Source organism: Leptinotarsa decemlineata, unplaced genomic scaffold, assembly GCF_025532065.1.
Source record: "Leptinotarsa decemlineata unplaced genomic scaffold, Ldec_3_MD MMD2_tig00001621_RagTag_RagTag, whole genome shotgun sequence".
NCBI lineage: Eukaryota > Metazoa > Arthropoda > Insecta > Coleoptera > Chrysomelidae > Leptinotarsa > Leptinotarsa decemlineata.
The window spans coordinates 2,949,517-2,961,691 of NW_027412566.1; the positions used below are offsets into that span (position 1 = coordinate 2,949,517).

The 12,175-nt window shown below is 38.4% G+C and overlaps 1 protein-coding gene across 4 annotated transcripts in view; it reads left to right on the forward strand.

Annotated features, from left to right (window-relative positions):
• LOC111515585 (uncharacterized) overlaps nucleotides 1-12,175 on the forward strand; it is a 31,932-nt gene that overhangs the window by 15,227 nt on the left and 4,530 nt on the right. For 3 of the 4 annotated variants that reach the window (XM_074176181.1, XM_074176177.1, XM_074176180.1), the window contains 2 exons: nucleotides 9,827-9,966; nucleotides 11,633-11,690. In XM_074176181.1, the coding sequence (XP_074032282.1) occupies nucleotides 9,841-9,966; nucleotides 11,633-11,690 (184 nt within the window). In that variant the 5' untranslated portion in view covers nucleotides 9,827-9,840. Of the gene's footprint in view, nucleotides 1-1,217; nucleotides 1,335-9,826; nucleotides 9,967-11,632; nucleotides 11,691-12,175 lie in introns of all 4 variants that reach the window. The other variant, XM_074176178.1, reaches the window with a different exon arrangement.

Below are 12,175 nucleotides of genomic sequence, written 5' to 3' on the forward strand. Positions count from 1 at the left end.
CCACTAATTTGTAGTATAAGGTAATCTTTGTGCAACATATCGTTTATTGAAGCCGTTGGGACGTTTATCAATTTCAATAGCTCCGCGGATTATCCTGGCCTGGGGAGTTTTTTCGGTGCCAATGGTTTTGCTGTTTTCGAAGATGATAGTGTGGTCTGTTTGACGATGATTTTTTGATGAGGTTGGATTTTATTTACGGACAACAAATTCATGACCACAGACTCTGTTGGAGACTGTTCTGTTGGTCTGACCGATGTCAGTTCTGGAGCAGGTGAAACATGGTATTACGTATGTCTTGTGTCTCATTGGGTATCGTGTCGTTAGGTGTTCGTAGAAAAGTAGAAATTAGATTGTTGGCTATGAATACTACTCTTAAATCGTGCCTATTCAGAATTCGGCCCAGTTTGTCAATAACTCCATGAATATAAGGAAGAGAAGTTTTTAGGTGGTCTTACTGTTCATCGGGCTGTTTGGGATGTGGAGTACGGGTTTGTTGAAGTTTGCTGTCACTGACAACCGCTTATAATGTCATGTCGTGTATCTCATGGACGACTTGTCAGATAATGTCTTGAGTTGCAATTCTGATGACTAGGAAAATTTCTTGTTTTGTATTTATTCAACGCCAGATGTTCCAGTTCCACTTTTGACTTTTCCTTGCAAGGAAATGAATAAATAACGTTTCATTGGTATTTTTTATGAAATAATTCTGACAGCAAATAACTTCCGTTCACATCTGATCCACCTTTGTATATTGATGGATAGACAGCCTCACAACACCAATTTATTATTGTCGCCCAAAGCAACAAGGACATTGGGTCATTTTCTTTGTTGAACAACGCCTTGAGCGGTGGTAAGTGTGTCTCGTTCAATTCACTGGAGATATGACGTTGTAATTTGTTACTTCGGTATCTAGTGTCACTTTCATGTCACGTCTACCAAATGACGTCGAAAATGAAAGAGAATAGAAAATAAATCGTTCGGAAGAAGTTCCATTTTTATGCCACTGTTAGGAAGAGAGAGAAATACTAAGGAGGGGCTGCATGGGAGATACAATACAATTTTACTTTTTTATAATGGATCTGAAAAAAAATTGCCAATTTTCCTTCAACTTTTTTCTGATGTTCTTGAAGCTGTATAAAATGATGTCTACAGATTATCAATTTTTCGTTTTGTCTCCAAGAAGACATCACTAATTTCTTTTTTATACGGGCCCCCAGCTGTACCAACACGATGTTCATTCACTACACGAGTTCCTCGATGTTGATGACCTGTCCCCACTCCACCCGCTGATCTGAGCATCCAAGATTCAGAAGCAGAGCCAGATTTGCCAAGCTGTAAGTGTATGGAAGTTATTGTTTATCTTCTACTGGGTCTGTTAGCAACTACAGTTATATTGCTATTTAACTGTGAAATGGTGAATATTCTAATGGATTTTGGAAATATTAGAACGCAGAATGGGATTCCGAATCAGTTTGCACCCGCAGACCCAACGATGGGCTAGTTTACCTACAGAGTGTTTAGCTCTACAAACACCACCATTCATTTGTGTTCCTATCCGAAATCCACTGGCGGGACTAGGGGGGTCTATAATGGGCGCATCCCCCTCCTGAGCAACGGTTACTTCCACTAGAAAAATAAAAGACATCCATGGTTACTAACACATTGAAAAAGCTACATCAAAAAAAAAAAAAAATTTAACATCGAATAAATGTGTTTACTACACTTTTCAAGTAGGAATGGGTCAATTGAGGCTGGGCCAATGGCAAGAACTGCGCAACCTCTGCTGCAGGCAACCTGTGAAGCAATTGTGTTTAATAAACCCTACAAAATACAAATAAAACAGGACGCAGAGTCAGATGCAACAAATGCAATACGCATATATTCAGACGGCTCAAAAACCGAAGAAAGCTCAGGATATGGAGTGTACTCCAGATCACTAAGCCTAAGGATTAAGTGGAGAATGAGAAAAAATGCCAGCGTGGTCAAAACAGAACTGGCTGGTATCTCAATCGCCACAAAATAAATAACAACGAGAAGAATTTCTGGCAAAAACATAACAATCTGCACTGACAGCAGACAAGCCCTATTAGCCTTGAACAGACAACGTGTAACCTCAGGGCTAGTACAAGAGTGCCACCAAGATTTAGCCAAAGCCTCGGTAGATAATAACATTATCCTGAGGTGGATTAAAGGGCACGACAGGAATAAAGGTAATCGGATTGCCGATTCGCCATATTTTATTTTTTTATTGTTGGTATCTCCCTTTTGAGATCAAAGAGCACCGGACAATGGTCGGAGCTAAGCTCGTCCACGGTAACCAACATCCCCAAATCGCGGATGTTTTTATTCAATACCAGGTCGATAGTTGTGGGTGACGAACCATTCCGGGGGTAGTGGGTAGGCTCCTCCGGGAATTCGATATTGATATTGTTGTTCAGGGAATATTCCAACAGCGTGTTACCATTCATATTCTGCTGATTGTGGCAGTTCCACTCACGCCTCCTGGCGTTGAGGTCTCCCACAACCAGCACTTCATTCCCAACATTAAGCAAATTGTCCAAATCATGCGCAGTGAAGTGTACACTTGGTTTGTTGTATACCGCAAACCGTCAGCAAGCTTGTTTCCAGCATGTTCAATGTTACTGCGTTGCTGCGATATCTACGTGTGTGCGATACCCCTCCTTATCAGTATAGCCACCCCACCGCCTCTCACAGCATCAGGACGGTCCTTCTGGATAGTGGTAAAACCCCGCAGTTTCAGTTTATGCTCCTGTTGTAGCTTTGTTTCAGATAGAAGCATTATGACTACATTATGTGTATGAATGAAGTTAACAACACTGGGGTATTTGTTGCCAATTCCGTTCACATTCAACATACACGCCTTTATAGACATTTAGAAGCTGTAACTGTTGATATTACTCGCGAACGTCGCGAATGCATTCCACTTTTTCAGGGGACTATCAGCCCCTGCCATCAATTTACAAAGGTCATTCGTCGCACGAATGATCTCTGAGAGGTTTACGACCTCGTTAAGCCTCTGGAAGCAGTTAACTGCTTCCATAAGGTGCTCTTGAGTCTGCACCGGGGGTCCACTCTCCTGTTCTCCCTGCACAGGAGGGGGGAAGGGAGTGGCTGGGATACCTGAGCTTGTCGAATCTCGCTCCTCTTTGCCCACGGATTTACCTTGGGCAGTGGCGCAGGCACAAGCCTGGGGACAGGGGTCTTCTTGGATGCCTGTGTTTTCAATTGCTTGGATTCGATCTCCTCCGCCTTCTCTTTGTAGACTTTACAGTCCCTAGAGTTGGAGGGGTGATCTCCTCCGCAATTTGCGCATTTAGCCGGTTCAGTTTTCGGCTTTTTACATTCAAAGGTTTCGTGTCCTTCTGCGCATTTCAGGCATCTCGGGGTCTTGTAACAATTGCTCGTCGCGTGGCCCCATAGCTGGCACCTGTGACACTGCACCAGCTTTCTGGTATTTCGTTTGAGTTCCCATGTGATCCTCGTAAAAAGGACATAGTTGAGGGTAACATTTTTGTCTGTGACGACCATGTACAGTGGACGTCTATCCGTCCTTAATCTGTACACAGTCGCCACGTTAACCTTTCTGAGTTTTCTCATGTCATCCTCAATTTCTTCCGGTTCCGGGGCAAAGCCAAGTAAGCGGCTGGACTAAGCCAAATGTTACACCCGTGCTCAATCCCTAAAGAGATGGAATGAAACCAAAGGATGTAATCTTGCCAGGATCACCTTGGGCGACCCTGGGAAGCTGGCGCCGAAGAAATATATGGCGATGACCAGGAAAAATATTCGCTTAACAGTAGGATTTCTGACTGGCTACTGTCAACTGAGGAAACACCTCCATAATATGAGGCTAGTGGACACACATCTATGCAGGATGTGTGAATAGGAAGATGAGACTCTCAAGTATGTTTTATGCGAGTGCCCGGAGTTATCGTCAATAACAGTGTGTGTATTCGGCGAGTCTTGGCCTACACCTGCCGATATAAAGGAGAGGTCTCCCAGTGACCAGTCCACCTTCCTGGAAAGGACAGGATGGACGATGACCTAGAAGGACAACTCCTCGGGAGGATGTACAATGGGTCACATTTGGCCTAAGTGCTGTGGGCTTACACTCTCACAGATCTAGATACTCTCTACAGATACAAATACACTTTTCATATGGAACCAGAAGAGCGGCAATGATGGTATTTAGCTACTACCCTACACATATGATTGTCCGAACAATACAAAAAAAATCGTTGGTTTTTAGTTAGCCCTTAAATGATTTTTTGCCAAAAATAATATTGAAAATGCGATTTGGAACCATCAAAGAAACACAACAATTTCATTCCCACCCCTACCCTATAACTTTCTGAGGGGTATTCTATTCCCTCTGAACTCCTGGGGGCTGTAGCCCTCCCTAGACTTTTATCCTCCTAAAGCAAAAATACATAGCTCAACATTTACGCTTCTCTGCAATACCATCTTCAGTTTCTATGATGTGCAAAAAACGAATAAGGAATGTTTTAGCCCTACTGATAAGAACGAACCTCTTCACAAATACCGCATACGGGGTTAATACCCTGATGTACCCTAATTGCAGGTTGTCTCCCAGAACAACGAAAAATGATTTATCACTTCGAAAGCACCAGAAAATTGCATGTGTTTACCATCGCGTGGAGATAATATTAATTCGGAACCAAGGGAATTATTTATCCTTTTGAATGCTTTCGTGAAAAGGAAGTAAGTTGAATGGTTGAAGTGAATTAATAGCTAGTGGAGTTCCCGTCTTGCCCAAGAAAATATGTCTCATGGAACTCTTCATCACTCATGCATACTTTGAAATACTGAGGAGAGGAAATTATTTTTTAAGTCTGAATCCATTTTGTCTGAGTTTTCAGAACTGCTCGTTTCTGATATCTGGATCTGGATCTTTTTCCTCGTGTTCAGTTTTCAAGTACATCGTTTATTGAGAACTGAAGGAATTGGTGTACAGAAATAAATTGACTCTGTGCCAGAATACTCAGAAATTAGAGCCAAAGAGTGTCCTGTGTTGGACACGATTGTCCATACACCGGCCTTGAACCTTATGGGGTGCCAAAATGTTTTATTCAGGATCATTTAAATAAAAGTAATAAAGGAAAGCTCCAACTCTTGCAAAAATATACAAAATTTGAGAGAAATTATCAATATCTTAGGGCAAAAATCATTTGCAAGACGGATTCGCTATCATACTGAGTACCTCTGCGTTCAATTTTTTTCGTACCAACTGATTTGCATGAATTGAAAGAAGTGAAATAAAAAACAAATCGCCCTTGGCAAGGGATGATGTTTCCATGAAATCATTCTCAAACTACCTGTTAATGCTTTAAATGTACAGCAATTTTCTTAAATAAGGGTGGGGACTTCGACACGCCCTCCAACTACCTGTTCTCTCAAAAATTGTTGATAAAGTCATTGAGATAACAGTGATAACATTCCTTTAATGACTTAAGGAGAACATATTGATGTATCATCAAAGTTGAAATAAACCTAGCCAGAGGAAAAGTGGGAAGTGGTCTTGAAGGTCTTCCATTTACCATATTTGTGGCTGTGTTTTCAAACACCAATGCCAATGGATACTTTACGCTGACTATGTAAAGTTTATTATCAATAATGATGGTTATGCATGAATCTACAGTTATGGTATAGCAACAGAAACTGAAGGTAAACGACCATACACAACGATGAGTGTTTGCTGAATGGGCTTTGGAACAGTTGCCAACTGACCCTAATTTTTATCGAAAAATCATATTCAGCGATGAGCCTCATTTCTGAATAAATGGGTGCGTGAACAAACTAAATTGTCAAATTTTGGGACGATACCAATCCACATGAGATCCGAGAGCGTCCAATGCATCCCAAAAAAGTCATTGTTTGCTGTAGATTTTGGTCTGGCGGCGTCGTAAAACTATATTTCTTTGAGAATGATGTTGGCCAGACCATCACTGTCAACGGCGAGCACCATGAATCGCCGATTACCAACTTCTCTTTGCTTGAATTGGATGATCTGGTCACCAACGACATGTGGTTTCAACAGGCTCATGCTAACTAATCAATCAATAGTTACAGTAAACATAATAAATAACAATAAATTAAGTGGTGGTGTTCAGTTCTTGGGAAACGCCCAATCAAAGCTTGTGTTGCGTATTTTCCTAGGTCTGGACACAACCACGAATGTTAGTAAGAAAAAGGAACTATTATTCCTTTCAGTAAGAAATAAGAATCAATAGAAATTTATAGAAATCAATGATCAACCCCCAGGAGGATTGAACCGGACAATCAGGCGAAAGGGAGGCAGGTCTAAGTGAGATAAAAAATCATTCAGGCATAATTCAGTGGATGATTCAAATGTTTCTTCTAAGAAATCAAACTTGTGATCAACGAAGGATATAATTGTTTTCTTGCGCTTATTTATATTTCTTATATTTACCAGTTCAACGGGAACTTTATTGACAAGTTTCGGTCCAAAGTAAGTATCAAACCTTTGGGTATATACATTTTTACAAAAAAGAAAACTAATTGTTCTTTCGGATCTGGATCGGGTGTCATGTATGTACGTCCATAGTACAGTGATAGGTGTATAATCACAATCAATATCACTGTCAATATTTCAATTATTTTGGAGCACTCGCAATTTCATTTTTCACACAATGTTTGATACACATTATTTTTTTGCAAAACACTTCTAACTTGTATGCATCTCACCAACAAACTGAGCATGCTAAACAGCTGAAACTGTGTACCAACATAAAAAAATCTCTACATAGCCCGCAAAATTTGAACATTCACCTTATTTTTTGAACACACCCTGTATTCATTACTAATCCTCTGGAATATACGGCCCATTCGGGAATAATTCATTATCTCTTCGGGACCTGCTCGATGATGCACTTTTCCGAAGTTGGAAACCGATTTGAACAATTCAAATTACTCTCATTCGACAAATGTCAGATATTCAAGCGGCTGTATTCATGTAAAGGTGATCCCAGTGGATTCGAAATTTTCCTGCCAGCTGGGTGCGAGCATAGTTGATTTAATTGGATTTCCAGTCGGTTGGAAACTTGTGCTTTGCGTTATTGGTTTGTTGGTGAAAGAGATGAATAACTGACTGGAAGTATTACTTTTTCGAGGAATTTATTGAAAGTATGCAAAAATGTATTGTTATTACCAATTTGTTACTTCACGTAAGAGTTTTTATGGATTGTCGTGAATTTTTACTCTCTGTAACGCCTGTGGGATTCTACATATTTGTTTATTTGCTAATTTCCAATAAAACACGATTTCACTATTGCAGTTATTTAATACTCGACCGCTTTTTTTGAACATCAACAATACCGGTCCAATCTAACACATTGCTGCCAACTGTTCACTGTTGCCAACCAAACGCACGTTTACAATAACATTGACACCTTACATCTCTACTATATATGGGAAGGCCACAGAATATATAGTAAATACCTACATTTATCAATCTATTGAAAACATTGTTTATTGCCATAAGGAATCGTGGTCACAAATATACAAATATTCATTTTTATATCTATCTATATCTTCCACATCTATATTTTTTCACAAAAATAAAAAAGACAACTCTCCACAATGATAGGTAAATCAATGAAGGTATTGTTTACCCAGCTAGTGTGATGATTATGTATCAGAAAATGAATTGTAAACATGCATAGCTTTTTTTTAGATCCTGAACTAGCAAAAAAATTAAAAATTATACTCATAATCGGTAAATCAATCAACAAATGTATGTGTATACTTCAACAGAGACGACTTCACTCCAAAGACATATCTTTACACGTTGGTCCACCTTGCTTTATACTTTTTTGCACAAATTAATTTTTTCTCATGGAAAAAAATATATTTCTTGTCAGAGCTCTAATGTCTGATAGTTTGTTATACAATTGACCTTATTAAGTGATGCGATCCCATGGTTACCAACTGCGGTAAAATAATGACATTTGACGTTTGTTAATGAATAAATAACCTATTTTTCTGAGTTCCTTCTGCATTTTCATTTTTGGGATATAATTGGGACATACCATCTTACATTTCTTCATAACTGATTCTTCATTCTGGAGTCCCAACTTCATATAAGACGACTGGAAATCTCTTTTCGGCCATATTCTGGAAATCAGTTTCTCATTTACGAAAAATGAAAATACAGAAGGAACTTAGAAAGATAGGTTATTTATTTATAAGCATATTGTCAAATGTCATTATTTTACCGCAGGTGGCAACCATGGGGTCGCATCACTTAATAAGGTCAATCAACAAATTTCGAAGAAAAGGGAGAGCGTTGCGTTTTGATTTCAGAATCGTTACATTTTCATCATTTCACATAAACAGAAATTTTGAAAGAATATTTGTCGAATCAACAAATTTGGTATTTCGCAAGAATGTCAATACAAAATGTCACTTTGCATTTAGTTGTTTTCCTTGAAAGGTATGCACCGCCACCTTGCGACAACGAATCCCTCGGTCAGCACATCAATAATGTATTGGCCAACTACTGAACAATCAATCCATAACCTATTTTTTTATCAATTTAAATCTACTACAAAAACTGATCAGTAGTTTCTACTGAACTTCTGTCAGATTTATCGATATGTCGATATTGTAAACAAATTCATATTGAGCACACTGACAGTATCTTCCAATATTGGACAGATTTCGTAGGACCGTATATGTATATTTCTTGGATACGACCCAAATCTGTTTCCAGACGATGAAGACATATATACTCGTATATGCGAAAATATAACATAGCTTGGTAATTCGCAATAATTTTCAAAGCCGTTGCATCATTTTTCAAACTGTCAGTTTCATATCATCCGGGATTTCGTGTAACGTAGACTTTAAGATCCTGAAAACGTTTTTGTTGTGGTCCCAGCAGGGGAGATTTCAACAGTACAAAGTTCACACATATACAGGTGGTATACGTACAATAATGAATTGAAAGAATATAAGTTAGGTTAGGTTAGGTAAAAAGTGAGTGGGTGTATTTCAAAATAGTAGATGAATATTATACCATGCGCATCCCAAAATATTGATACCATAACCTTGCCAGATGACTGTTGCGTCTTTGCACGCTTTGGAGTCGGTTCACCACGTGCAGTCCGGTTTTTTTAAGGCTAAGCAGCTTCACACACTGCTTAGAATGAGCAATTCGATGTTTTGATAGATTGTTAGCTCGCTCGCACGGCATCCACTTTGAACAGAGCTTTCGTATACCAAAAAATGCATGCACGATATGTCTATCACGTTCCTTTGATATCTTTAGAGCCTCACTTTGCGGTCATCCAAAATTATTTTGTGAACTTTTTATATGTTTTCGTCTGAAACAGCCGCTTGGGGCGGTTGATTTTCCTGGTGCAAAATCCGAATTGTTCATCAAGCTAAGTCTGGACCTCAACTGTATTTTTTGCCATAGAGCAATGTTTATCAACCCACGAAATTCCTTTTTATCCATTTTCTTCGAACTAACAAAATTTGCTTCGCTCACAATGTTCTATTCCACAAATTAATAGTCTGATAGCTGTGAAAGTTGTACAGGTGTCTTTGAAGGTTAGGGTTTACTAAAAATTATACGTATTCAATACTAGTAACGCCATCTGTGTGTCAGCCTAAGAACTTCTCAATCCTCCATAATTCCTGTCGAAAAACAGAGAGATGAACTCGAAAACCGCAAATATCTTTTATAAATATTGCAATATTTAATATATCTCATGTATACCTCTCTGGTTATTCAGAAATTATACTACCCCCATTGTTTCAGACTAGACGTTCGCGATGACCACTGAAGATAATGGAAATGTGATGGAATTGTTGAAACCTACGTCGAGCAGCAACGAAGATCTGAGCGAGTACACGGACGCCGACGAAAGCATTTCAGCGCCAACGGAATTTCTTGCGGAGGTAAGTAAGAGGCCCAAGTATTATTGATGTTACGTTGCGGCAACAGAGAGTGAGATTAAATTCTCGCGTCCCTTTGAAACAAATGCTCGGATAAATATGATTTACTTTCTTACCCTGTTTCAAAACAAAGGCGGGATTATACGTTTGGAAGATGAAGAGTATTAATGCCTCCAAACGAGTGGTTTTGGTAATTATGTTGTCCGTGTGTTCTAGCCAAATTTAATGCTTCGTAGTTCTTCGGTGAAATAACGACTAATAGGAAGCAGCGTTTATTATTAAATTTTACCTTTACATAAGACTTGAACATGTGGTTCTGTACACCATTTCAATTTTCCTTATGTCAAGTGTCAACTGTCTATATTGACACTTGTCACTAGAGTGCGTTCTAATATACCACAGTAAATCACGGCGAGTACGACTGGACTGGATGGTAGTAAATCTGTGTTTCAAAACAAATGTTCGAAAAATAAACACTTCTTGACCACTACCAACCAGAATTTTTGACAGCGGTTACATGAAAATATATATTATTGTTGGTTACTAGACGTTGTCAATTGTTATTGATAGGTCTCTTCCTCACTCCACCTCGTAGTTCGTAGACGAAGCTTACGTCACAATACACTTATAGTTTTGTTTATGTTTACTTCAATGAGTTCACCCTTTCTATGCCATTTCTGTGTCCTTTCCACATAAATTCAAAACTATTTTGTAGAGGTTTGTTGTAACCTTATTGGTGGAAAAAAAATTCGGCCTTTTTTCATTGAATAAACTACATCGTTACTTTCCTATTATATACAAAAGTTGAACATATTTGCTTAAATTTGTTTCTTATTATTTTTTTCTTTGCTGGTCTTTTTTAGGGTAGAAAAACACATGTTATACCTTCAAATAGATATTAATTAAACTGGCTGAAATTTTCAAATTAACACTAACGTCATTAGAACATGACGAATGTCTTCTCTGCAAGTTTTGACACAGAATTCCGATATTCTATGGGTTCGACAACTCTTCTAAGGTGTTTTCTGGTGTGTAATCGAATTCGACCGTGTATTCAAAAACGATTCATAGTGACGTCATTAATAATAAGATTCGCCAGAATGGAATGATTCAATTTGAATGATTCAATAATGAAAGTGACAACTGACGTAACGTAACGTCAAATTCCGTTTCAAAACCAACCTCACGCTAGTTTTGAATCATCATGAATACGTTCCAAATCATAGTTGATATGACGTCATCGTTTCAACGCCAGAAAGAATGTATTTGAATCATAGACGAATACGTTTTGAATACATGAGCGCCAGAAACCACCTCTAGATAATATAAAAAGTGTTTTCTTTGCCAGCCTTACCAACCTTTAATAATAAAACGCTGAGATTCACCGTTTTGGTCCAAGATTGGTGTCTTCTATCTATAATATTTTTCAAATAAGAGGAAAAAAGGAACTTGGGATTGGCCCACGATCTTAATTGTATATCAAATTAGCGTAATACAATAAACAAGGGATGCCTTTGTGAATCAAATATGGCGAACTTTGACCAATTAATACTTGTATATTCATTAGTACATCCCATGTCAGGAAAAACAATTAGGATGCTATTGGTTTCCAACAAGAGAAAAGAGTCTATTGTAGACCTTTTGTGCATTGAATTCTTTTTTGTTTCAGTTTCTTTCCGCCGTAATGTTGAAGGATTACGTAACAGCATTGAAGTATTGCAAGCTGAGTAAGTATTGAATGAACTCTTATATAATCCTATTGAAGATTTCCTCTATAGCTAGCTGCTTTCACATTTTTCAGGTTACCATTCAAATAACTTTTCTTTGTTACAAACTGATGCTTGACCGGATAGTTTTGGTATTTTCAGTCAGCTCAAATGATTCTGAAGTAATAAATTATCAATATTCAATGCACTGAAATACGATAATAGAAATTGTATCAGGTTGTTTCAAAAGTTTTGACCGTTTTTGTGAGCCTTCTTTAAACTGTAATATCTTTTATTCACTTTCATCCAAATAAGCGCCAATTGAATCAGCCAACGTAACACAAGCGATGCAGGCTTCGTGGAAAACTTTTTCCTAGTGAGCGTTCCATGTCAATTTTTTATCAAGTACAATGCCAAGATATTTCATCTCCGTTCCAAATGAAATGACCTCACCATTGAGGTAAAGTGGCGTTAGACGGCATCAGGCAGGGGATATAGTACCCCAC